The sequence below is a fragment of the Biomphalaria glabrata genome, chromosome 5, assembly GCF_947242115.1.
Source record: "Biomphalaria glabrata chromosome 5, xgBioGlab47.1, whole genome shotgun sequence".
In the NCBI taxonomy this organism is placed as follows: Eukaryota; Metazoa; Mollusca; class Gastropoda; family Planorbidae; genus Biomphalaria; species Biomphalaria glabrata.
Window position 1 is genome coordinate 34,728,349 of NC_074715.1, and position 27,964 is coordinate 34,756,312.

A 27,964-nucleotide genomic window follows, 5' to 3' on the forward strand; every position below is an offset into this window, starting at 1 on the left:
AATAAATAAATAACAAGATTACACAAACAGTTTATGTGGAAATACATACTTAGAATCGGCCCTCGAAGTGTTCCACGCCGGCCAGTGAGTGTTTTTTCCCATGTTACATAGTTACAGCAGTATTTGACTAAAAACAGAACTGTACTTGTTACAATTGAAGAATATCCATATAGTAAAATATAATAAAAAGTCAATTTCAGAATTTGTAATCGTAAATTGGCCGACAAGAATTTTGACTTGGAATAGCTTAAGCAAAATGAGCCAAACTGTTTAGCTACAACTTCATCCAATGCTGTCTCCTCACAAGAGCATGCGATTCAGACTTGTCACTACACTCTTTGGATGTTTGTTCCACAGTGATCACTGTCACTATCTAAGGTTAGACCATTCGTTATGACGATTGGATTCGCCCTAGGTCAGGCTAACAAAGGGAGGTAACAGGAAGTACTTTGAAAGTGCAACACATTTTTTCTCCCTTACGGATTTCTTGACGAGATTTGGGGGGAGGGGGGTACAAATAATGAACTGGTGTTAATCGAAATGTTTTATTAGTCAACTTTCGTCACAGATTTTATATAAACATTTTACACTTCTAAAGAAATTCTATAGGCATACCCTATAGGCCTATACCATATGCTAGGACAAATGTGTACAAATGCTCCTTCTTCCCTAGTACTATTAGAACATGGAATGTCATGCTTGAGTCAGACAGGAAAACCAATGACCTGACAGAATCTATTATAGTCATTGATTAACATGCGTGACTAGAGTGACCTAGGAACACGCGTAGGACGTAATCATTTTTTTTTTTTTGTAGTAACGTCTGTATTTTATGAGATAAGAAGAATATGGAATCAAAAGCTCAGTAGCCTACTTCTGAACAACTAAATTAGAGAACACAAAATACTAGTTTGTGGTGGAGTACGAAATGTTGCATACAGTTAAATGACCAAACATTAGAACAAAAGTTGACTCATTTAACTACCTGAGGTCCAACGTAACAAGAGAGGGAGGATCAATAAAAGAGTGAAGCTGGACATCCGCCTACCATGAGAAAACTGTGGACAATCTGGTAGAGTAACATCAGCTTCCAAGAGAAATTAAAACTGTATCCTTTGCTAGTGGTCTCTGTAGCCCTCTATAGGCTTGTGATAGTGGGACACTGAAGGCTGAGGCTGAAAGAAGACTTCAAGCCTTGGAGAGTTAATGCTACAGAAAAATGCTGGGTAGCAGATGTCATGTAAAGAAGACACATGAGTTTGTATTGTGACAAGTCAACACTGTGGCTGGCAAAAAAGTGTCAAAAGTCATTCTTCAAGGTACAGTGGAGGGAGCACCAAGAAAAGGTCGTCCAAAGAAAGGCTGGCTGGATAACAAAAAAGAATGGACCGGCCTCTCTTTTGATATCCTTAGAACAGCTGCTGAAAGTGAAAAGTGGAGGGACTTGGTGACGTGAACTGTCACAGCAACCCTACGAGTCAAGGGACAGATGACATAAGATAGATATACACTTTTTTTTTTTGGCCTGCAAAATTTGGCCTACATATAGACTATAGACACTCTTAATACATCTGAAGATGTCCGAAAAAAAAGCATGCTGAGACAATTTATGCAATGTTTGAATCTTCATATACTCGTGTGTAGCTTTATTCAATAATAAAACTTAAAGAATCCAGGATCGACGGATAAACAGCTGAGTCAACTCTTAACAATAACTAGACCTACATCCCATTGTAACTAACAGCTGAGTCAACTCTTAACAATAACTAGATCTACATCCCATTGTAACTAACAGTCAGTTCACTCTTAACAATAACTAGACCTACATCCCAATTTTAAATAACAGTCGCTGCTTCGTGTATTGCATAAGTTAAATTTTAATATCATTAAATCTTATATTCTGTATTTTTTAAAATAAATACCAGATTGCAAAATAGTTGTGTGGAAACACAAACTCACATTCGCCCCCGAAGTGTTCCACCCAGGCAGGTAAAAAGACAGGTTTTAATATTTTCAGCAAGAATATCGGAAGCTATGAATTGTGAACTATCAACAATCACAACCCCATCTCCGCCAAGACATGTTCGTATGAAAAGTGTTATCTATAGTCAGTGAGGAAACTTTCCCCTTTGGTGAAATGTCTACATGGACCTCAGCAAGTTTATACATGCAGAATAAATAGATAGACTAAATAGTTAAATTACAGCACATATATACTATTCAACATTGAAAATCAGGAAGTCAAATTTTAAATAATATAGTTTTTAATGATTGTATAAATACAATAACATACATTTTGGTTTATATTATGCTCCATATCAGTGAATTACATCTAAGCATTTGATACATTTTGTTATAGATTTTACTTGACAAATGACATGGTTAGTCTACAATAGAACAGCAAGGATGCTGATGATAGTATTACAAAAAAAGGAAAGAGAAAGAAAACAGTTTTTTTAATATCATTAATAATGATGTCAATTTTTTTTTAGAGATCTTTACTTAGAGCTAAAAAACAAAAAAAAAAAGTTCAAGTGAAACAATTTCCCAACCATCAACATCTATCAAGTAGTAAGTACAAATAAAAGAGCTTTTCTTATATTTTAATACTTCAATTATTGTATGTTCAGCTTGTATTATCTCAGGTTCTAATCTGTTTCTGGCATAACTAGCAAATAACGGATGATGCAATGAGTTTCAAATTCAAAGTGATCAAACTGGGAGGAAAGAAATAAAAAAAAGTAGAGAGTTGAAATCAAGATTACATTTGAAAGAAAATTATAGACAGAAAGGAAATTGATTGAAGAAAGATATTGTATTGATAGTATACAGTTATTTCTATAAGAGTTATGAAAGATATAAAACACACATATTGGCTGCACACCTCAGCACCATGGCTTCTGGAGGATGTTATGAATAAGATAAGAATAAATTCAATAAATAGATTGATGATTATCACATAATGATGCTATCTTTGAAAAAGTCTATTTAGCAGTAACAATCAGGCAAACAAACAACATGAAGAGACATTCTTTCAGAATAAACTCCATCATTGTCATTTTCAGGAATCTTTGAACACAACAAACACAATTCTATGGCAGGTATCAACACAAGACATATATTGGTAAGGCACATGATTCAACTAGAATAGGACACAACATCAACAAATGAATCCACTCTCATTAGGCGGATATTGTTAGGAATTAAAGTTTGGTTAAATTTTTTTTTCTATTTCTTTGAAAATTATCTTGCATATACATTTCACTTCAGTATATTTGACTTACAGAATTGTCAATATAAAATGGCTTTATCACTGAGCCATAGAGCCATTAGTATCTTTTAAATACAATATTGAAATATGAAATAACATTTAATTCATTAAAAAAGACAAAAACTTTATTTAATGATGATGATGGCTACAAGCAGTTATAGTGTGGCACAAGCCTAGAATGAACCCAGTAAAAATCACCACTGAAACATTGAAGGAAGCAAAAATGTTTTTTGTAGCAAAGATGTTGTTTTTTTGCTTTCATAAACATTTATTAAGTAATATAAATGTACCCTTTAAAACAAAATAATGTCAACTAATAATTCTGTTTATAAAAAAAAATATTTGAGCTAACTGAAGGAAACTCATTCGAAAATTGTTTAAACTAATATTTAAATTAAGTGTTGTTTTTAAAGATAAGTGTCAACTTCAAAATTTTAATGGAATTCCACCAGAGCAGAACCAGAAATAGAAGGAATTCCATTGAATGATTACAATGACTAAAATATATGAGAGCTCTAAGTTAGGTTAGATTTTAAAAAGTACAGGACACAAAAAGAGAAGTGAATATGAAGATGATGACATTGGAAAGATGGAGGGGAAAAAGTAGATGTGAGTTTGTGTAAATCTTCCGTTAAAAACAGAAATGAAAAAAAAATGTTCTAATTTCTGTGCCTTTTTAATATTTCATAAGCTTATTTTATCAAGTTTATTTTAATCAAATATTTTGAACTTTAAAAAAATTTTTTTGCATAAATCCTCATTCAGCATTTGTGAAATTAGAAACAAAACAAGACTTCTAGCACTAAAAGATATTTGAGCTATAGGAAGATACTGTGACATTTTTTTTTTGAGTCACAATAAAAGATGAGGATGTAATTGTTGTCTGCAAGTCGCTGAGTAAATGGTTTATTTCAGCATTCTTTTTATCCTTCATAGTTTTGTATCAGAATGCAGTGGTATAAAAACATAGTTTAACAAGAAACGTACACCAAAATTCCATTTTGAATTTCAACAATGTGTTTTAGTATGTAAACTAAACAATTGTTTTAAAAACACATTTTTAATGACAATAGCTTCTAAATAATGTTGTTGTTTGTTCCCACAAAATAGTTTTAAAATGAAACCAAACATTTTCCTATCAAGCAGACTACTATCTGACCCATGTGTCTGCTCTTTAAATAGTTTTGAAACACTAAGTTTTTCATACTTATTAAAAATTAAATATTCATGCATAGCATAAAAAAAGTTAAACTTGCTAATTTAAAATACAGAGTATTTAAAACATATTATGCTTAAGTTGGGCAAAACAGACATGGCTAAAAGAAAACTTTATTTTATTTAACAAAAGTTTATATCTTTTTTAAATTGGTTAAGACTAATTTAATAAATATTTTATCAAAATGCTGGACAGCCAGTTTTTCTGACATTTTGTTGGTCAACAAATGTATACCAGTCTACAGGAACTCCATCAATGATCATATTTCTTAGGCATCCATTGAGCATATCATTGGACAAGCTGGCAATTTGCTTGAAATTACCTAGACGAAAAAGGGGGGAAAAAAGTTTATAAAAAAAAAAAATTTAAACCAAATGTTTGAAAATTGCAAGGTAGAGAAATCTACAAAGTTGTTATATGGCTATAAACTATTTAATATAACAAAAACAAAGATATTCTGTGTTTTGTTCTCTTGTAATTTGTTTTATTAATCTACAATTATGAATTTCTTTTATAGATTTAAAAGTAAGGTAATATTTTTGTTCTATAAAGTTATCAAAAATAAAAACATGGATGTCTGCCGGGTCTTGCAGTAAGTACCATTGTAATGGTCCAGGGTTATACCATTGTAATGGTCCAGGGTTATACCATTGTAATGGTCCAGGGTTATACTCTCCCCGTTACCACACCCTTCATTCTGTGAGGGGTTCAGGCTAGGAAGTAAATTATCTTCAACTTTGAAAGAATACCCAAAATATGTTTTACAAGCATTAAAGAAAGTTATTGCTTGGACAAATAATCAAGTCATAACAAAGATTTAAATCTTGAATCTAAAAAAAAATGAACTTAAAGTTTTTCTCGTAAGGTTTTTCAAAATTTTAAAGAAATAAATCCTTTTTAAATCAAAATGACAGGTTATTTTCTTTAACTTTCCAAATTAACATAATTGTTGATCTTACTTTTGGCACCTCCAATAAACATATAGTTGCTATTGACACCATCAAGACTGCCAACTATTGTCTTTTTTATTGTTGGTCCACTGTCTACAGTGAGGGACAGTTCACTGTTGATGAGTACTGCTGTCACCTTGTGCCATTTATTGTCACAGTACAGGAAAGAGTTGTCATTGGTTGTCTCTGCCACAAACAACTCCTTGTGTTTCAATCTAAACTTAACCTGTGTAAGCAAATTATTTCAAAAGAGGAAGTGGTTAAATTGAATTTGAAAATGAAGCCATGAATGTGTCAAAGAAAAGAAAAAGCTAATAGAAATAACATGTTTTTTACCTGGCCATCATGAAGCTCTAATGTGAGACCAAACAATCTTGTATCACTGATGGAGATAAGGATGCCAGATTGGCTTGTTGTTTTAAAATCTAAGCTTACTGTCAGAGACGGCTTGAAATAAAAGGCTGAAATAACAAAAATGCTGGTAAAAAAAAATAATTAAATATACATTTTTGTATGCCCCTCTCTCAACCCACACAGAGAAGTACAAGAATCTAAACAAAAAATTATTACATGGACATATGTTTTATATCAAAACATAATTCAGAATTTTTTAAAAATATAAGCATCTTTAAGACTACCATATTATAATCAAATTCTTTCTCTAATAACTAGTTCTTTAAAGCTGTGTTGTAATGTACATAACTATAATAAATACAAGTAGTTCATGCTTATAAGTTTTTGTTTCGCCAAAAAGAAAAGCTTTAAGCTAGGTTAGATTTTTAAAAATTTAGGACACAAAAGAGAAGTGAAAATATTTTGAGAATGCTCAGAGAACAGATTAAAATATATACATGATTGTGTCCAAAGAATAAGTAAAATTAAATTATTATTGAATGAATTCATTAAACAATGAAAATATGGATCTCTTTTATTTAAAATACTCATGTAGGGAGAGGTTGTATAATGACCATAAGGTCACAGCAATAGGGCAGTGTAGTTGTCTTATTAAATATTAATGTTAGAGGTAGAAGATCAAGCTATTGTATATTAAATGTCCTTAATTCAAATAAATAATTCACGCACTACAATTATTGACATCAAAGACTTACTGAGTGCTCCATAGGCAGTGCCACCAAAGTAAGCTCCCCTCTCAACATTCTGATAACAAGGTCCAACATCTTGTATGATCTGAGTGTCAGTGATATTGATGGGTACTTCATTCACAGTTAAAGCTCTAATGCAGCCTCGTAAACTGTGGTTTACCTTTAATGTAAGTAGGAATTTCTCAGGTTTTATTTAAGTAAATGTCAATAAATCAATACAGCAAAAAGCAAATACACTTAATACATAGAGGTACGGTGGCTGAGCGGTAAAGCACTTGGCTTCCAAACCAGGGGGCCTGGGTTTGAATCCTGGTGAAGACTGGGATTTTTAATCTCAAGATCTTTGAGAGCCTTACCCAGCTCTAATGGGTACCTGACATTAGTTTGGGAAAAAAAAAGGCTGTTGGTTGTTGTGATGGCCACATGACACCCTCGCTAACTGTGGGCTACAGAAACAGATGACCTTTACATCATCTGCCCCATAGATCGCAAGGTCTGAAAGGGGAACTTAACTTAAATAAAGTTACATAAATAATAAATTACATACAGTAATTTACCTTTACCTAGCCTTACCTATTACATTTTTGAAGTTAATTTAAAGTGGTAAATGCAAACAAGATTGTAAAATACTCACCAGAGTTATATTATTTTTGCTGAATCTGACGGGATCCCTTGGTCCACCCATATGTAGTGGTAGAGCTATATTCACATAGTCATCTATTTCATCACTTTTGATAGTTTTAGAATCACAGATAACACTCAATCTATTGCCTTTTTTAGTTACCTGAACCTTAAGGTACAGATATATAAATCATACAAATAACTGAAGCATTGAAAAAAATAATTTATGCCTGTTACATAATCAAGAGAAATTTAAATGATATTGCTAAAAATATTAAGGTTCCTGATTGTTATTTACAAATGCCACACTGAATGAGAATGCTCCTGGAAGAGCATAACTTCTTGATAATCAGGCAGGAGATTGGTAAGCTGAATTCTAATATCTAGAGTGGCATCAAGATAGTTTCTAGAATTTGATTTTGTTGCAACCTAAGATAATTCAGCTTTGCACAAATAGGTTACAGGAAAATAAAGTAAAATAGCTTGTTATTAAATATTGTGGTACTCTTCAGAAAGACTTGACCATATATTATTTAATGATCTTTTTTTGGTATCTTTGATTCAAATTAGAGTCAGAATCTAGAAGTTGGAAATGTTTATTTTGTCCCCAAGAATCTGCTGGTTGTTTATTCCACTAGTTCCTGGAACACTTAGTTAGGCCTCGCAGAATACTAGGGTTACGTGGAATACAGTTTTAGAAACACTGACTTATATAAATTAATATTAGGGCTCACAGGTTTATATTGAGACTAGCAAAGATGTCAACTAGGGATTTTATATATTTTTGTGATGTTCCACAGTTCCCATAGGCTAAGCAGACAATTTCTCAACATAAAAGCCCTCATTTCATAAACATTTTTTCTGTCCTATTGATCCAAATGTCAAAACAGGATTTACTATTTTCCTTGAGGAGTAATTAACAGTTTTACATACTAACTAGAAACCAAATGTTTAAGAAAAGAGTCCAACTAGAACTTTCTAATTTATTGTATGCAGAAGTTGAATTAAATCAAATTAAGCCATAAAATAAAATAAAGTTGTCTACTTACTGAATGCCATTCACCATTGCTTAAGACTGAATCAAATGTAATACGTTTCACTGAATTTTCGTAGGTATACACAATCTCCAGTCTTCCATTGTGAAGCTGGATTCCAAAGTAAAATGAATCATCATCACTGGTTAAAAACCCAAATAGTCCATTCTCATAGAAAGTTCTGAATTCAAATCCAAAAATGAAACTGGAAAAAAGAACAACCGCGGAATAAGTCTTAACAAATAATAGAAAAAATCTTTTATAATTAATGCTAATCTAAATTTTCAAATTCAACAATATGACACAAAAGTCTTCTAATGTTTGTAAGTCTACTTTAAGTTTTGTTTGATGTTTGCTTAATTTAAGTTTTGTTTAATGTTTGCTTACTTTAAGTTTTATTTGATGTTTGCTTACTTTAAGTTTTGTTTAATGTTTGCTTACTTCAAGTTTTGTCTATTACTTTAACTTTTATCTAATGTATGCTGAAGTTATTACTTACTTTTCACTCAATTCTGATGGGTCAACTTTAGTGATCTCTGCAAAAAATGATGCAGCATTTGCTACAGCCTTAGCATCATCTTCAATTGCTGGGTTAATGTCTTTTACGCAAGATGTTGGGGGTGCTGCATCATTTGCAAAAGGAGGTTCAACTGGTAAGGAGCCTGCCAAGGATGGTGCTTTATCCACATACCTACATTGACCAATTTTGGCCAGTTTGTATTGTTTGGCATCTCCCATGGACAGCCGTCTGGCCAATGCAATCACAAAAATTATATAAATTATAAAACGTAACAATAACTTTACAAAACAATATACCATTATGATATTTTAGCATACAAATTTTAAACCTATTCAAAAAGATTCTAAAACTAAAAAACTTTGCTTAGTCAAACAAAATTGGGAAGGGGGGCGACATTTTTTTTTGTTGCATAAAACTATTTGGTGTGCATAGTGAACTATTAATAATACTACTTTAAAATTAAAAAATAGTATATAAGGTGTTTGAACTAATGAAGCTTGGCTTGGCTAATAAATAGTTACCAAGACAAATGGAATTGAACTGTGTCAACAAGAAGCATATTTAATTTTTTTTAGCTTACAAATATAGAATGTCAAATAATTTAAAATATATATATATATATATATTTGTTGAATGGATAACATAATACTTACACCCCATTGGCTATGACGTTACTAATACATCCATCCAATCTAAGATTGGTGGCAGCAATACCATTAACTGCCAGAGGTAGACCACCCAAATAAAGATTTCCATCATTTTTGAAATCCACAATTCTAGCTTGACCACTTGCCACAGTGACATCATCAACAATAAGATGAATTCTGAAGAATAGGCACAGTTAAATTACAGTACAAAAGTTAAAATATATTCACATTTCAAATACAGTACAACAGTTAAACTTAGTAGTTCAAGATATGTGGCTTCTTCTATCTTGGAAGATGTGCCTTGATGAATCAAATGTTGTTGTTTTTTTCTTGAGTCTGGGCAGAATTTGGTGTAACTAAACAAACTGATTCTTGAGCAGCAGAGTTTACCAAAGTTCATGCATGTAAATGCATCAGTTTCATGGCTTTCTTATAATAGGGCAGCTTTCGTTCTCATTCTTTAGTCTATAGCCACTTCATTCCTTTTGCTATTCCTGACATTTATATCAGTACCCACAGACTGCCTTCATGATGTTCAATCTTGCATGATCTCTCATATACTTTCATTGATCCCTGTAGACATCAGATCTCACTTGCAGACATCTCTGTAGGTTAGTAAGGTATTCCTTGGGTCTGACTCCCTCAGCAAGCTTGGTAAAGAGGATTTTCTTTTGGAATTCTCCTATCTGGCATGCCGGTGATGTGTCAGAGCCAGTGTATTGGCCTATTTCAAAACTTCCTGATAAGAGACACAATCCTTTCAGGAGATGCACATTATACGTCTCAGGCAGTTCAAGTGGAAACTGTTCAAAGTCTATGCTCTAGATCAGGGGTGGGCAAATTACGGCCCGGGAGCCACATGCCACAGTAACAATACAGTACAACAATTAGACTTAGTTATATCATTATTAAAATATTGTCAGTTTTATATTTTCCTTCACTTTTAATTGAAAAGAAAAAAATTATGTTTGCAAATGACTTATTTTATAGACTCCAGGTCTTTTTGACAATGGAGTACGGTATTTACAGTTAGAACTGAACTTTTTTTTTTTCATTAATTTTTAGTTTTCCCTGGTAGCAGTAAATCTTTGTATTTTTAGCCTGATTAGCTGAATCACTTTCTGAGAAAAAATATAGACACAATGGATAAATGGGTACTCCAACATTTTTATCAAAATTATTTCCGCTATGGAACTTGAATTAGTATCATACTTCAAGCTTTCAAATGTAATGCATTGACAAAGAAATGTCTTATATGATTAGTTTCTAAATAAGGTTAGGGATGGATATTAATTTATAGGGGTAAAGAGAGAGCACATATTGATGAGTGGAAGAACATTTTAGGCTGCTGGTATTTCTTTTTAATCTGCCATACCCTACCATTGAGTGTTAAATTTAACTGATGAGACAATAGGTTCTGTTAAAATTGGATAAATTAGGAAATTCAAAATGGAAATATTAGATAGTTTTATACAGGCAGGATCATTGTCTAGAATGAAGTAGGTGTTTAGGGGTTAACTTGCTTAGAAAATATTTTATATCCTTTATTGTAGCATATAAGATAAGATATTTTTATTGATCCAATCAAATGGAAATTCAGTTTGACTACAATTGACAACCTCAGCATAACTACTTTACAAAAACAATATGGATGAAAAATTCGAATAACATTCACTCGCGAAACACATACACATTCACAACCAGCGCTTTATGAGTTTGACTTCTATGTACTTCTCGATGACGACAGCTGATCTTGTAACACTCTGACCGATAGTGGGATAAAGGAGTTTTTAAATCTTTCTGTTTTAGTCCTAATGGAAAGGAGACGACCACTTCATTCAGATCTTATGTAACAGTGGTTTAATGGGTGCAGGTTGTCTTTAAGAATCGTGAGTGTTTTGGAAATGCATCTTTCTTGAAAAAGCTCTTCAAGAGATGGTAGCTGTATTTGAGTGATATACGATGCTTTTTAAATTAGTCTGTTAAGTCTATGTCTTTGTGTCAATGAAGTATTACCATACCAGCAGGTGATGGCAAAGTTGATTAGACTGCTGATAGTTGCTGTGTAGAAACGTTTGATTATTGTTTTGTCTATGTTAAATTTTCTTAGCTTTCTGAGATAGAAGAGTCGCTGGTGAATTTTCTTGTATATGTTTTGACAGTGTTACAAGTAATTAAACATGATCTTTTAAAAAGAGTATTTTCGTTTTCTTTATTTTCAACAAACTTATTTTATGTCTCAAACTTAACTTGTTTGAGGGAAGAAAGGGTGAAACTGAATGGTCCTTCTATTATATTTTGCATTTAATTTAAATTCAAATGAATGAAACAAAACTTAACAGTTCATCTTCTGGGTTTTACTTAATGCTTGAAAGCTCTATATAAACCATCTAATTTAACTTGCTCTACATTATAAAAGCAACATCCATTTGTGTAAAGAAGAAAGTAAACAATGTAAGCCATAGAACAAAAATGAATCATTTAAAAGCATTAATTTTACAAAGTGATATGTTTCTTATATATGAGGATATATTTATTGTAATATTAGTACAAGAACATTTAATACTTTCAGCTACTTACTTTCCACCATCCTTGGTTAAGGAAACACAATGCATGTTTTGATCATTTAATTTGGCATTTAATTTGGATGAAGAATTCAATACCAATGGCTTATCTGAATCTTTGTCATGAATCTTTGCCACCAAGTGACCACCAACCAAAGCAATGGAGTAATAATTCTAAGAAAAAGAAGAAAATAAGGCAACACATCATTTATGTCCTAAACATTTGTTCAGTACGAGAATAAGCTTTCTAGAAGAAAAAAAAAAGGTGAAATGAAACCTTACTGGAGGGGAGAGCGAAGGGAGACAATTTACTTGTTTAGAATTAATACTGTAAGTGAAGCTGCCAAGATATCAAAGAAATATTCTGTGACCAGAACAATGGCCCAATCAAATTTAAAGAAATATTCTGTGACCACAACAATGACCCAACCAAGCTTAACGAAATATTCTGTGACCAAAACAATGACCCAATCAAATTCAAAGAAATATTCTGTGACCAAAACAATGACCCAACCAAGCTGAATGAAATATTCTGTGACCAAAACAATGACCCAAACAAGTTCAAAGAATATTCTATGACAAGAACAATGACCCAATCAAATTCAAAGAAATATTCTGTGACCAAAACAATGACCCAATCCAGTTCAAAGAAATAGTTTAAAAAATGGTGGCAAGTTTTAGATCAGCAAGATAAACTAAACTACTGGCCCGAATCGCACAGTCCACAGCAGCAGTTTCAAGACTTAAAGATAAAGGCATAGCTCTCAACACCAAAATCAGACTGATGCACTCCCTGGTCATGGCCACATTGCAAGTCTTGGATGCTGACTGCAGAGATAGAGAGGAGGATCCTAGCAATTGAATTGAGATGTTACAGATGAGTCCTAGATATCACATTTAAAGACCGCATCACAAATGAAAAGATTAGAGACAGGGTTATTACAGCAATTGGACCCCACTATGACCTGCTAACTATTGCACAAAAAAATGCAAACTAAATCTCTATAACCATTTTACAAGGTCTTCAGGGCTCGCAAAGACCTTCCTTCAGAGAACAGTACCAGGAAAAAGAAGAAGAGGTAGACAGAGAAAGCAATGGGAAGACAACATAGAAGAATGGAAGGGCCTGCCACTAAAAGAGGTTTTATCCAAGGCAAAAGACAGAGGAAGGCAGTTGACAAATCTTGCGTGGTGCCCCAATGCTTCAATAAACTAACGTGTGTTGTTGTCAACTGCATGTTTTCTACCTCTATGAAATTTGAATAATAGTCCACTATGGCTAGATATTGTTGGTCACACATTTGAAATAAATCAATTCCAATCTTGTCCCACGGATTAGAACCTATTTCGTGCTGTATTAATTCTTCTCTCTGATTTGCTGGTTTATTTTTCTGACAAATGTAGCATGAGTTGGCTATTTCCTGTATTCGAGCTGATAATCCAGGCCAGAAAACTGTTTCTTTTGCTCTTCTTTTCATTGAGTCTACTCCCAGATGTGCTGCATGGAGTTTTTCTTCTATTTTCTTCTATTTCCTTGCGAAGTGATATCGATATGATTATTTGTTCTCCTTTCAACAAGAGTCCGTCTTCGTATGTTAACATGTCTCTTAGTGAAAAATATTGTTTGAGTTCAGGTAAACTATTATGTTTGTCTGGCCATCCATTTAGGATATACTGAATAAGTGTTTGCATTGTTCTATCTTTCTCTGTCTCGATTCTGACTTTCTCCAGCACTGCATCTGGTATTGCCAGTCCCACTGTATTGACACAAACATCAGGGATATCACTCTTTTCCTCTGATGGGTCTCTACTCAAAGTATCAGCTATGAACAAATTTTTGCCTTTGACATATTGAAACTGGATATCGTAACGATAAAGACGCATCATTAGACTTCTCGGAACAGAACTGAGTGGTTTTTGAAGGATGTTTTCCAGTGGTTTATGGTCATTCTGAACTATAACTGTCCTGCCATACGTATACTGGTCAAAACGTTCCAAACCAACAACCACTGCTAACAATTCTTTTTCAATCTGTGCCCATCTTTTCTGAGTATCAGTTAATGATCTAGAAGCATATGCTATTGGACTGCCATCTTGTAATAACGCTGCTCCTAACCCATTTTGGCTACTATCTGCTTGTAATGTAAGCTCTTTGTTAGGGTCAAAATATATCAATGTGCCATGAGTCGATATTTTCTGTTTTATCTTGTTGAAAGCTCGTGTGCATTGATCAGACCAAACAAATGGTGTGTTCTTTCTGATCAACTCTGTTATGGGCTGTAAATCTATCGACAAGTCTGGAACAAATCTTGCAAGATATTGAACCATGCCACAGAATCTTCGGACTGATGAAATATCTTTTGGAGCATTCAAACTCAAAATCGCAGATACTTTGTTCGGGTCTGGTTTTATTCCTGCTTCTGTAATAATATGACCCAAAAAATTAATCTCAGCTGTTCTAAAAACAGACTTTTCGTGGTTCAGTTTAATCTTCTTTTCTTGACATCTCTTCATCAGCTGTCTTAGGTTAATATCATGATTTCTGAGTGCTTCTTCTTTCGTTCTTCCTCTTCCTACCACTATAATATCATCAACGTAATTGAAACAGCCTTTCAGTCCTTCTAGTGCTAGATTTAATCATCTCTGAAAAATTTCTGAACTCACTTTCAGTCCAAATGGTAATCGTTTCCATTTGTATCTACCAAAAGGGGTTATCATTGCTGTCAAATTAGATGACGCTGTGTCTAGTCTGACATGCCAGAAAGCTTCTTGCACATCCAATTTGCTGAATATTTTGGCATCGTTCAAATCTGCCAATATGTCATCTAAAGTAGCAAGATTATAGAATTCCCTTAGTAAAACTTTATTCAGGGCTTGTGGATCTATGCAGATCCTAATTTTTCCATTAGCTTTTTCCACAATTGCCATCTGACTCACCCACTCTGTAGGCTCTATCACTGGTTCTATGATTCCTCTCTGCACTAGGGTCTTTAACTCCTCCTTAACTCTTTCTTGTAAAGCAATAGGGATCTTTCTACACGGCAGAACCTTGGGCTTAATGCTGCTATCAATCTTTAAAGACACTTTTCCTAAGTCACCCAAATCACCAGTAAACTTTGGACTACAGTCTTCTTCATGGTTATTCACTACTGATGCTATGAACCTATCTTTATTGACTTTGATTAACTTCATTCTTGTTAAAGTTTCATGACCTAGAAGGCATGCTAGATTATTTGGTACAACTATATATTCCACCTCAAATGTTTCGTTAGTTTTCTCATTTCTCGTCGTTAGAGTGGCTTTCCCTATGGGTCTCATTTCAGTCTTATTCCACATTAGTAATCTTTGCGTTGCCTTTTCTATCTGATTCTTATTTATGTATTTTTCCTGGATGGTATTTACATCAGCTCCACTATCCATTTGAAACCTTACACGGTGACCATTTACTGTCATAACTGCTGTCATCCTTTTCGTTTTGTGGTTCTCCAAAGACATCACCCATTCATTTTTTACCATCATGACATCATCTCTTGTGTCCGACTGTAGCTGTCTTTCATCGTTAGACATATCATCTGACACCTGCTGAATTTTCTTTTTGCACATCACAGCAAAATGATGTCTCCCCTTGCATGCTAGGCACATTTTACCCCATGCAGGGCACTTTTCTTTAATGTATTCGTGAATCCTTCCACAATACCTGCATTTACCTTTCTGAATGTTTGTTCTTGAAGGTGTTGATACTTTCTCAATGATTGGAGGGTCGGCTTGTATTTGTCTCAACTGTTTGTTGGCGGTCTCGTATGCTCTGCAAATATCTCTGCACCTTTCCAATGTGAGACTGCTATCTTGTAGCAATTTCATTTTGAGGCATTCATGTCTAATACCAAGAACTACTCTGTCCTAAATCAAGCTATCTTCCAGGCGTTCAAAACAACACGTTTTTGCTAGTCTTCTCAGATTTGTTATGTACTTTTCAATGTCCTCGCCTTCTTGCTGTTCACGCGTATTGAACACATAGCGCTCATAAGTTTCATTCGTTTTTCCAATGCAAAAACTTTCAAATTTTTTCACTATTTCTTCCATCTTTCTTTCTTTTCCCTTCTCAATTTCAAGACCTTCATATATGTCCATCGCTTTTGTTCCTATAATTGTTAGAAAGGTGGCCACTCTGACCTCCTCTGATTCTTCCGACAATTTAATGGCTAACTCATAGTTTCGCCAGCTCCGGTGAAACTTTTGCCAATTAGCGGCCATGTTTCATTCTACCTCGAGCGGCTCGGGTACAGGAAGGAAATTTCTAGCTGCCATTGCACGGCGTAGCCTTGAATTGTTGCCTATTTATTATTGCAAACAATAAACCTTTATATACTGATTAATGATTACCTCTGATCATTAATATACCGCTGCCACCATGTTAATTATGATCTAGGTTCACAGTCAGCAATAAACAAACAAGAACCATTAGTGTCATGGCGGAGAATGATACTTTATTACATTGATCGCGTGCACCTTTGGGCACCATATCAACAGATAGGTAAAGGTAAAGCAAGATAATAGGGCATGATGGTCAGAAAGGTTGAAATTCTAAACCATTATGATGACTGTTTAAAGAAGTCTATAAGGACAATTAGATTTTATTATACCATGTAATTTAGGCTAGAATATTGGTGAAAAGATCATCAGAAATAAAAATATTTGAAAATATTCAATATCTAAGCTATACACAGCAAAAGATTATCATTAAATATCAATAAAATATATGAAAACTATAACATATAATTTTGCAAGTGATAATATACAAGATGAAAATTGTATTCCTTCATTACTTTGCAAGCTAAATCTGGCAACCTATTCAAAGGCACAAGCAAAAAAAAAAATTATGAATGCCTAAATACATGATAGAGGTAAAGTACTTTACTCATTGTGTTTCTTTTAATATTTTTTCTTTAATCCCAAGACTGTCTGAGTTAATCTTACCTCTGCTGATATATCTCTAGCTACAAGAATGATTCCGTTGTCTTTCCAAGTTACAAAAGTCAATGAGATTTCATTTTTGGAATCAGCAAAACTCAAATTGTTATTCTGTAGCATAATATAACCATCACCTTGAAAATCGACAACATAAATTCCCTGGGCACAAAAATAGAAAACAAGTGTAGGACAAACATTGAATATTTATACAATTTTAAGCTAAAAGTTAAATGATTTGAATCTTTGAGATTACAAGAAAATTTCTGTATAATTACATACTACTTTTTAAAAAATAGGAATAATATTCAGTTCATAAAATAAGCAAACAAGAACAATTTTTTTTAGAAGAAATTTTAGAAGTAATTGCTAAAATCAATGAAATACTTTGCTTACATTTTCTCTACAGCTTGGGCTCAACAGCACATTGTTCAAGACACTGATATTACTGACTTCTGGTTGAACAGTTTCAAATATTAAATTTCTCATACATCCAAAGAAGTTTTCTGTTGTATTGCTGCAAGTGACACAAGAAACAACACTTTTAGAGTATCTTGTCATTTATATGTGTCAGTGACACTATCTAAATTATTTAGGTTATACTACAATCCAGGAGTGACTAGCCTTAATATCTATTTAAGAAAGTATTGATGTGAAACCAACAAATAAAAATATTTCACTATTTGGTAAAATGTGAACATTTTGTAAATTAACACACTTGTTAGGGAAAAGCAAATTAATGTTAAAATAAATTGCGCTTGAAGTAGAGTTTTAAATTACAAAAACATAACCTACTGCTTTTTAGTGTTAAAAAAAATAAATAATTTTTTAAAATTTTATAGCTTAAAACGAAAACAAACATTTAACAAACAGACAAACAAAATACGGAGAATTTGTTTGATACTTCTATTTTCTATAGATTTTATTCTGAAAACTTTGAGACAAGTCTGTGGTATTTAATAATTGTTTTATGCTTAACAATTGTACACAAATAAAATGTTTATGTTTAAAAGGAATAAGGTGGTTCAGGAAAATCTTCAGTGCAAATCTGAATAAATTTCCAAAGAAAACCAGATTTCCATGAGCATTTTTTTAAACTAAAAGTTTAGTTTTTTTTCTTAAATTGTATAAATGCAGATATAAATCAACATTATATTACTGTACCATTGCCATAAAACATTTGTAGATTTACACAACAGACTAGTTAGGTCATTTAACCAGTTCAAATGTAATGGTAGGAAATTGTAAAAATTAAAAAAAAAAAAGAATATCTTAGATCTTACTTGTTGCCTGAAATCATTTGTTTAATTACTTAATATGAAAGCTTAGCAAAGGAAAACATTCAATGACTTTTTGTAACTATATGCTAAAGCAGACTCCAATATTTAATAATATAGGCCTTTAAGAACAATATAAGAAAAGTTTTCAAGCCATTGGGCGAAGTTTATGTATAAGACTGTGTGGTTTATAAAGACTTGAATTAATATATATATATATATATAGCTATTAAACTAAGTATCTCGTGTGGAGTTTTGGATCTCCCATCGAGCGCCTCCCCAGGTGGCAGATAGGGGAATGCCTTCCAGATATGGTGGGTACCAGGGAAATAAAATACCCGGGGTGGACCAAAATCAAACCTGCTGCCTTGCAGGAAGTGGAGGGATCCACTAAGGCTAGGGCACCTTACCCGAAAATAAAGGCAGCTATACAGAGAGCTGAAAGGGGCAGCCCCCAAGATGGTTATGCACAAGGCTAACAACTCTGTCATATAAAAAAATACTGTTACGAAAGCTAATACACACAAGAAAACCCGACAGATCTCAACAGAAAACGACCTAGGCCTGGAAAAGGACATGATTTTTGTTTTGCAACATGGAATGTGCTAAGCCTTTATAGAGCAGGTGCGCTAGCCCAACTTACTGAAGTGTTAAAGAAATATAGGATACCCCTTGTAGCCCTACAGGAAATCAGATGGAAAGACTCTGACATTCTCAGAACCAAGGAGTATACTATATTTTATAGTGGTGGAAGCACTAACAACTTAGGTACAGGTTTTGCTGTTAAAAAGGAAATGGTAGGTAATGTCATTGAATTTAAACCTGTAAGTGATAGACTCTGCTCACTACGTTTCAAAGGAAAATTCTTCAACATATCCTTTATCAATGTTCATGCCCCTACTGAAGATGCAGATGATAACACAAAAGAAGCCTTCTATGATGGACTGGAGAGAATTTATGATGAAGCACCAAAGCATGACATCAAAATAGTCCTAGGAGATTTCAATGCAAAAATTGGAAAGGAACCAGCATTCAGACAAACAATTGGCAAAGAAAGCTTACATGATGAGACCAACAATAATGTCATACGATTAGTGGATTTTGCATCAGGAAAAGGAATGTCTATCAGTAGCACAAAATTCCAACATAAGAATATTCACAAGGTAACCTAGATCTCGCCTGATGGCAACACCCAGAATCAAATAGATCATATATATAGATAAGAGACATGGATCAGACATACTAGATGTAAGAAGTTTCAGAGGAGCTAATGCTGACTCAGACCACCTACTAGTAAAAGCTAAACTTAGACAAAGAATAAGTACCAAACACAATTACCAAAGAAAGAGAGCACAGCAATATGATAGTCAAAAACTCACAAAGGATCCACTTGTTGCAGAAACTTATAGAATGGCACTCCAAACGCAACTAACAACATTAGAAAAGGACAGCGAAAATAACATAAATGAGCTTTGGGAAATAATAAAGCATGCTATCAAAAGAACAGCAGAAGAGGTAGTTGGATTTAAACAAAAGAATGAGAAAATGGGGTGGTATGATGATGAATGCAGACAAACTATAGAAGAGAAAAACAATGCTCGAATGATAATGCTACAGAGAGAAACCAGAAACACTAGACAGCAATACAATGAAGCAAGAAGAAGGGCCACAAAAGTTGTGAGAAAGAAAAAACGGGAATGGGAAAAGTCCAAGATTATTCAAATTGAGGAACTAGCAAAGGTGGGAGACATGAGAGGAATGTATATGAAAATCAAAAATGAAAAGAACGAATTTCAAGCTAGATCACACAAAGATGGTCAGCTTATTACAGAAAACAGCAGGGTCATTGAGAGATGGGCTGAATACTTTGAGGAGATCCTAAATACCACTGAAGATGGAGACAATGGAGAACATGAAATGCCACATGGGGGACCAGATCCCTTAGTGAACCCTTCAACACTCATTGAAACATCAGAAATAATTAGGACCATGAAGAATCACAAAGCACCAGGAGAGGACCAAATTACAGCAGAACTAATTAAATATGGAGGGAAAGACTTACATTCCCAAATACACAGACTAATATCAAGAATTTGGGAAGAAGGAGTAATACCAACAGAATGGGAAACGGCTCTTATAACCCCAATACACAAAAAAGGATCCAAGTTAAAGTGCTGTAATTACAGAGGAATCTCCCTACTAAATGTGACTTATAAGAAACTGTCTAGGCTTATAACTAAGAGGCTTGGAAAATATTCAGAAGAAATCTTAGGTGACTACCAAAGTGGTTTCAGACCCAACAAATCCACAACCGACCACATCTTCACACTAAGATGTATACTTGAAAAATGCCATGAATACAACATACCAAAATGGCTTATGACAGTATCAGAAGGAAATACCTATATGACACTCTACAGAATTTTGGAATACCCAACAAGCTGACATGACTTATACATATGACAATAACTACTCAAAAAGCAAAGTCATAATACAAGGAGAACACTCACAGGAATTTAGGATTAAACGAGGATTAAGACAAGGAGACGCACTTTCCTGCATGCTTTTCAATTTAACACTGGAGAGAGTTATAAGAAATATACATATACACACGAGGGGAACTATCACTAACTACTTCAGGAGAGAAAACACGGGTCCACAACCAACAGGGACGATATACAGCCAACCTCTACAATACCTTGCTTATGCCGATGACATTGCCTTATTGGGTAAAGAAACCTCTGACATCGCTAGAGCCTTCACATAACTAGAAGAAGCATCTCGACCAGCAGGACTTGAGGTCAATGATAGTAAAACCAAGTACATCGCAATGACAAGAGACAAACAGAGGGACAACATATCAAAATCAAAGACCATGAATTTGAAAACGTCCAAACTTTCAAATATCTAGGAAGTACAATTGATTTAAAAAATGACCTACTAACAGAAATAAAGGAAAGAATAGCAGGAGGCAACAGGGCATTTTATAGCACCCACCATTTACTTAAGAGCAAAACAATTTCAAGGAAAACCAAGAAAATAATATACAAAACCATAGTAAGACCAACAGCAATGTATGGAAGTGAGACCTGGACACTGACTAAGACATCTGAAAATTTACTTAATACTTGGGAAAGAAAAATTCTTAGGAAAATCTATGGTGCCATACAGGATGAAACAGGGTGGAGGACACGCACTAACCATGAGATATATCAAATGTATGAAGACCCACCAATAGTGACGGAAATAAAAAAGAACAGCAGGTCACCTTGAAAGAATGTCAGACAACAGAGGAGCGAAAATCATATACAGACAAAAACCAAAAGGCAGGAGACCCAAAGGCAGACCCCAAATGCGATGGATTGATGATGTGGAAGCAGATCTGAAGCAGCTTGGGGTTAGGGCATGGAGACGAAAGGCCCAGGAGAAATCTGAATGGAAGGATGTGTTGAAGCAGGCCAGAGCCCTCCATGGGCTGTAGCGCCACTGGGATGGATGGATTAAACTAAGTATTGTATTCCTGCTTCACAAAATTCACTTATTGCGGGTGGACTTGGAACTGAACACCCACAATATAGAGGGAACGCTATTAGTTTTATTTCATTTCAACATAAGGGGATATATTCAGGTTTAGCACAAATAATCTGAAAGCATTTTTTTACAGCACTCACAAGCACAAAAATGAACATGCCAACTTACAGTCCTTTAAAGCTATCCATAATAAAATTTGATGGGAGGCCTCCATAGTACAGGGCATCTTTATTGATATCAAGTCCTTTACTTGTACCAACAATAGTTATAAAAATGTCTTCAGTGCTTACTCTAAGTAATGCTGAAATACAATATTCAATTCATTTAAAATCTTTAAACATTAAGAATTATTGTCTTCAATGATTTAAGTTTATAAAAGAAAAAACAACAACTTTGTTATTATTCTATTTGGTTGTGGGGGTATGAAATGTTGTTGGTTTTTAATGTAATATAATAATGCTGAGTCAGTTTCCTCTTTTGTCCTATTTATTTCTTCTTTGTTTGCTATTTGTTTAGTTCATGTTTTTCTCTTTTGATCCTAGCCAACACAACACAACTTGGCACAAACAAGTTTTTATGCTTTTTTAGCTTTTATGTGTTTACATGGTTCAGATCATCAGATTCAGAGGTTTCTTCGGGATTGAAGATGATTACATTTTAGACTAAACCTCCATCAGGATAGTGGGAGATAAATGGTTGCGTCAGGGTTTGAAACTGGAACTATCATGACAGTCCATATTTTATATTAAAAAAAAACTTTATGTGATAGAAATTTATGCCACATTTTGCTTTTAAACAAATAGCTACTATAGCTTGAAATACACTTCCGAGATATGGAAAAAAAAGTCTGATCCTTACTTAAGTTTAACACTTAAAAACAAAGCTTACAAAGCTAAACTTCAAGAGGTTTTTAAAAACAATTCTTACCACCACCAGTATCTCTCCTTTCAAAAAAGAGCTTGGTCCACATGTTGTTGTTATAAGTGTTAGTGGTATGAGCTCTGCCAAAAGTGTTGTATCCTAATGCAAACAAAACGTGAACCCTGCCTCCCTGGAGCTCAATGGACAGAAAATCTCCCTAAAAACAAATAGCATCTAAAATTACTTAAAATGTAATGACAAAGTTGGTTAGCAAATTTGCTTTTAGTACAGATGAACAGCATCTGTTAATATTCAAGTTTAAGAAAAAAAATAATTAAATAAAATAAAGTAAAAAAATATTTTTTTTATTTACCATCTTTTCATTTCCAATGAAAAATAACCTAGAGTTTTCCCAAAATGTTTTGAATTCAAATTCCATTTTCATTTTAGTTGTTAAGTAATTTCCTGTAAATTGTAGTTTTGCATATCCATCTCCATTAAATACAAAGATTGATCCTGAAGCTGTTTTTTCAACAGGTCTAAAAAGATTTAAATGAAAACATAAATATCTTATCATAAAAGCAATGCTGCAATGCTAAATGAAATATAACGTAATTATTTAAAAAGTCAATAGGTATAGAATAGAAAAAAAAATTCCTTACAAACAAAACTGTAACACTAATACAATGTTCATGTAATTCAAGATTTTGTAAAGTAACAAATGCCTTACAATTCCAAACAAGCACTGCAATGGTCTCTGGAATTAGTCTTGTAGTTGTATACACCAATTTTACTTTGGTCAAGGACAACATCTCCTAAGCACCCTGTGAAGTTACGATTAGTTATACCACTTGGTAGCTGAAACAGAATGAAAAGATCTTAAGTTTACTGCATATTAATTAACTAAAAAAAAATTTATCAAAGCCTAAGTGTGACTGGATCTTATAATATGTTTGTATTTGAGACCTTAAGTTGACTGTTGGAACCAGCCAGGACAACTGAAGAGTTCTCATTGAAGTTCAGTAGAGAGCATCCAGCACTTAAATTAGAAGTGAACTGCTTTGTGATTGGCTTGCTAGGAGTTTTAAGATTCCAAACTTTTAGTTCTCCTATTGACCCAATTCTTGACATGAAAGAGAAAATTTACATGTTACATATTTAACCATGTTCTTTTAGAAAATGATGTTAGTTAATCAAAATGTTTTTAATTATTTACCTTTTGGCTTCTACTTTATACCACGCTCCTGGAACAATGGGTTCATCATGTGACACAGAGCCTTGACCTTTACCAGAATTCCAAGTCAGTCTCACCTTTTTATCCTTCATCTCAGCTGCAAGAAATTCCTATACAAATATGAAGATACAGGGGAAAAAAGTAATATCCATTGTTCCAAAAACCTTAAAAAAAGATTGTTTCTGACAAGCAGAAGAAATGAAACTTGAACAAATGAAATTTAGTTGTGTTCTGCAGTCTGTGAATATATGATTGGAATAGTGACTTTTTCTGGGTGTCATTTGTTTTTTAACTTTTAAATAGAGATTGTATTTTAGCAAATTTTAGTACTGTATTTAATCAAATTGGACCAAAAATAAAGCAGTATAACATAATATTTTTTTTTAATGTTTTAATTGCTTAGAATATGAACACACAAAGAATGTCAACAAATGATTATTTGGATATAAAGTGTGTTAGGTTACAATAATATATTACTGGAACAGCTTTTTGTTTTGTTCATGGAGTAGAAATAAAAGCATTTAGTGTGTTATTGCAGCACTTCCAAAAGTCTATACACATAGAGAGAGATAAATGTTGGGATGTAGATCAAAACTTCATAGTTGTCCCTTCCGTCACAGAGTTTGCATGTTGTTTTTTGTTGTTTTTTAGTATAAACATCTGTAGTAGTTCAATTGTAAAGGCTTCTTAATACATAATGAAAATCTTATTATCTCAAACAGTAAATATATCTGCTTTGCTTTGCATATGTTTTGGATATTCCTTCAGAAATGAAGATCCTTTTCCAAACTTCCTGCTGGTGCACAGGCTTTGAACTTGTGACGATTGTGATGACAGTCCAAATAACCAGGCAGACATTTAGAAAGCCCAAATTATTTTGTATTAAATAAGACAGCATTTAAATAGTGCTTTGAATTATCATTAGGAGCACATTTTTGTCTAAATGTGTAGACCTCTGTGTTTTTCAGGTAGGAAGGTTAGTAAACTTTGGTCTGGCAATGCACCAAAACCCAGTAGCAAGATTTTATAATAATAAAAGCATGTTGTTGTTTTTTTTTAGTCTAACATTTGTATTAATCAAAGCCAAAATTAATAGGCAATAATGTGTTGTTGTTTTTTTACATTAATTAGCTGCATTAATTAACCAAAAAAAATTATGCAAAATTTAATTTCTAAAAAAACTATTACTAAAGCTTTAAAAATATATATGGCAATGCTTAGAAAGATTGTATGCTGAATACAGTACAATATTTGTAGTCTGAATTAGAATTACCTCAAAATACTCATTAACACATTTATGGTTTGGTTCCAAATGTGATTATCATGCCATACCATTTATTTGGGTATAATGTTATATAGGCCTATAGTGTTTAGAGGCTTAAAAAATAACTGCTAAAACTAAGAGTTGAAACATTGACAAATTATGAAAAATGAGAGCAGCAAAGGAAAACAATACACACTATATACTGTATTCAGATATATGACATTAATATTAAGACATTTACCTATGAGCCAATTAAATATCTTTTCAGATGTTCCACCAACATCTTTTTAATCAGTTTACAAGTTCACAAACTTGAAAATTTCATACACTAGCACATCTAATATTACTTCTAAACAAAGTTCTCAAATGAACATAACTTTTAGACTTTAGATAGAATGAAATGAAGTTTTTCCTTTTTTTTATCAAGTTATGATGAAATCTTTAATTTAAAAAAAAATATATTGTTACTCGGGAAACCCTTCTGTGAATAGCAAAAGTAAGAGGTTAATTTACTTGGCTAATTGAGTTGGAGTGAAACTAGTGTGAACGTATATTTTGTTTCTATAGTTATCATGTATTTGTAAGAGAAATTTCCTCTTGAATAATAAAGATCATTTTATTATTATAATTAATATTAAAATACTGGCTGCAAGGAAACTATTCAGAAACCAGCATGATGGTCCCTTTACTAAGAAAACAATGACTTCTCAAAGGAACACTTCAAAAAGTAGCACCAGTCTAGATGTCATTTTACTAGTTAGAACCATAGTCCAAGGTTTAACACTTTAAAAGCTAAGCTTTACAAAAAAAAACTGGCTTAATTTGAAATCACACATATAGTCACAGATAGTAATTTTGACCAGCACACATTGGTCACTTGAGAGCAGTACTGAGTATGTACTTATAGTTTTCACTAATCTCTCACATCAGACCATAACAAAAATTTACAGCATAATGCAGTTTTAATCCCCTCATTGAATACCCCATTCATATTTTTTTTAAATATATGCTGTTTTTTTTTATTATTTTATGATAATTGTTCTTTTTGATTTATAAAATTCTAGTTCTAATTTGTTCTTTCAATTGGACTGAACATAAATATAACAAAGAAAATAAATGTATTAAGAATCTATAGCCTACTGGCACTGCAAAAAAAAAAATATTTGTTATGTTGTGTGTCTTACCTGTCCACCTTCCTACAATTTGTGGAAAAATATATTTATAAATATATTTGTTAACAAAATGTATTTCGTTAAAACTATTTTTAAAAAATGAGAGAGAAATATTTTAAGTAGAATCAAGATAGAATAAATTTTATAATTATTTGTTCAAAATAACAATAGATAATATCAACATCTACCTGGCTAAACTCTAACAAGACAAAGACAATCAAACAAACACACAAAATCTAACTCAAGATGTTTGAAAATGAAACCTCTGAAATAAATAGATCCACAACAAATCTCAGGCAAGTGTACTTTACTGAATGGCTGTACTGAAAGTTTGTATGTATGAATGGAACCTGATGCCAAGCTTTACACCTGCATTTCCTATTTATTCAATGTCTTACCTCTGGAGACTGTTGCAGTAGAACAATAAGCATATCTGAGTCTGTGTGATTCACTTGGAATCCAAAACTAATCTCATTCGCTGAGCTTGGCTTCAGCGGCGAACGATAAGATCGAATACACTGCCCATCAGCTCGCAGAGACATTTTCATCTTTTATAAAGAAAAAAAAATATGGTGAGTTTGATAAAGGAAGAAATTTTGTATATGTTTGTTTATGTTACAAAGTACCCGAATTTCTAGTATTTTTTAAATTATGTTTTTATTTAGCAGTTATTTAAGTTTAAGTTTATCAAAGGTGTCATTTAAAAATAGGTAAATAATTGAACTTGTGTGTATGTATATATATATATATTTGTAACAAAATAAGTGCCAGTGATGGATTGCCTAGCTTTTAACTACTAATAAATTAATAATAAATGTTAAAATGCAAGAAAATTTTACATTTTTTCCCCACATTGAAAAGGTGCCAGTACGCTGTACTGGTGCGTACTGTCACAAAAAAAGCACTGTGTAGATAGATATATATATATATACATATTAAACTTTACTTTTACGTAAAAAAAATTGTATGACTGCACTAGCATATGTGTAATATGTATATGTTATATGTATGTGTTATATGCTAGTGCAGTCCTAAAAAAATAATTTTACTTAAAAGTAAAGTTTAAAATAGAATATTTAGTTGGCTACAATCTTGACTTTTTAAAATATTTTATTCATTATTTTAAAGTCTCTTCTAGACTCTCAGGCAATTAGTGGATTTCAAAAAGCTCAAGAGAATAAGGGTTGAATATAAAAATGAGTCTTTATAAATTCTTATTATGAGAATAAGACAATGTCTAATCAATACTCACATCATTGACAATCCTACGGGCATTGTTAATCTTATTTATGAGATCATCCAGATTAAATTTAATATCTTTCTTGATCAGATTGTTCAATTTGTCATCTAATGTCTTGGTAATATTTTGAAGATTGGCAACATTTGTGTTCACATCCCTTGCTCTTAGTACTGAAAACGAATGTTAGAATGATAGTGTTCCTTTTAGTGCATGAGTGTTTAGAAAGAATCAGGAGAGGTGATTCAATGTGTCAAATGTACATTAGAAAAAAAATATCTTCATTTAAACCAATTTAAAAATATTTGATCTTTAAGTAGAAAACTTTCAAAATATGAGAACAAAGTGACTAAACATATGGAATGAGAAATTATCATTTTTGTTTAGAGTCATTAATAATAGTATTTTGAGGCCTGATGGCAGGTAAATATTTCAAGTTTACTCCCCTCTGTAGATGATGATTCAAGAGAATGTTTTGTGACCAGGACTATGAT

General features: G+C 32.9%; 1 protein-coding gene across 7 annotated transcripts in view; it reads right to left on the reverse strand.

Moving 5' to 3' along the window:
- Nucleotides 1-2,246: 2,246 nt before the first annotated feature.
- Nucleotides 2,247-27,964, reverse strand: part of LOC106060891 (laminin subunit alpha-1-like) — a 102,043-nt gene continuing 76,325 nt past the window's right edge. For 6 of the 7 annotated variants that reach the window (XM_056028534.1, XM_056028533.1, XM_056028538.1 and 3 more), the window contains 20 exons: nucleotides 27,486-27,643; nucleotides 26,632-26,781; nucleotides 26,246-26,257; nucleotides 23,780-23,907; nucleotides 23,530-23,686; nucleotides 23,294-23,421; nucleotides 22,937-23,102; nucleotides 22,630-22,780; nucleotides 21,871-22,003; nucleotides 17,291-17,411; nucleotides 16,904-17,056; nucleotides 11,943-12,100; nucleotides 9,369-9,539; nucleotides 8,695-8,943; nucleotides 8,211-8,400; nucleotides 7,175-7,330; nucleotides 6,547-6,700; nucleotides 5,774-5,898; nucleotides 5,447-5,663; nucleotides 2,247-4,809 (listed from right to left, as the gene is read on the reverse strand). In XM_056028534.1, coding sequence (XP_055884509.1) covers nucleotides 4,667-4,809; nucleotides 5,447-5,663; nucleotides 5,774-5,898; nucleotides 6,547-6,700; nucleotides 7,175-7,330; nucleotides 8,211-8,400; nucleotides 8,695-8,943; nucleotides 9,369-9,539; nucleotides 11,943-12,100; nucleotides 16,904-17,056; nucleotides 17,291-17,411; nucleotides 21,871-22,003; nucleotides 22,630-22,780; nucleotides 22,937-23,102; nucleotides 23,294-23,421; nucleotides 23,530-23,686; nucleotides 23,780-23,907; nucleotides 26,246-26,257; nucleotides 26,632-26,781; nucleotides 27,486-27,643 — 3,020 coding nt within the window. In that variant the 3' untranslated portion in view covers nucleotides 2,247-4,666. The remainder of the gene's footprint in view (nucleotides 4,810-5,446; nucleotides 5,664-5,773; nucleotides 5,899-6,546; nucleotides 6,701-7,174; nucleotides 7,331-8,210; nucleotides 8,401-8,694; nucleotides 8,944-9,368; nucleotides 9,540-11,942; nucleotides 12,101-16,903; nucleotides 17,057-17,290; nucleotides 17,412-21,870; nucleotides 22,004-22,629; nucleotides 22,781-22,936; nucleotides 23,103-23,293; nucleotides 23,422-23,529; nucleotides 23,687-23,779; nucleotides 23,908-26,245; nucleotides 26,258-26,631; nucleotides 26,782-27,485; nucleotides 27,644-27,964) is intronic. The other variant, XM_056028535.1, reaches the window with a different exon arrangement.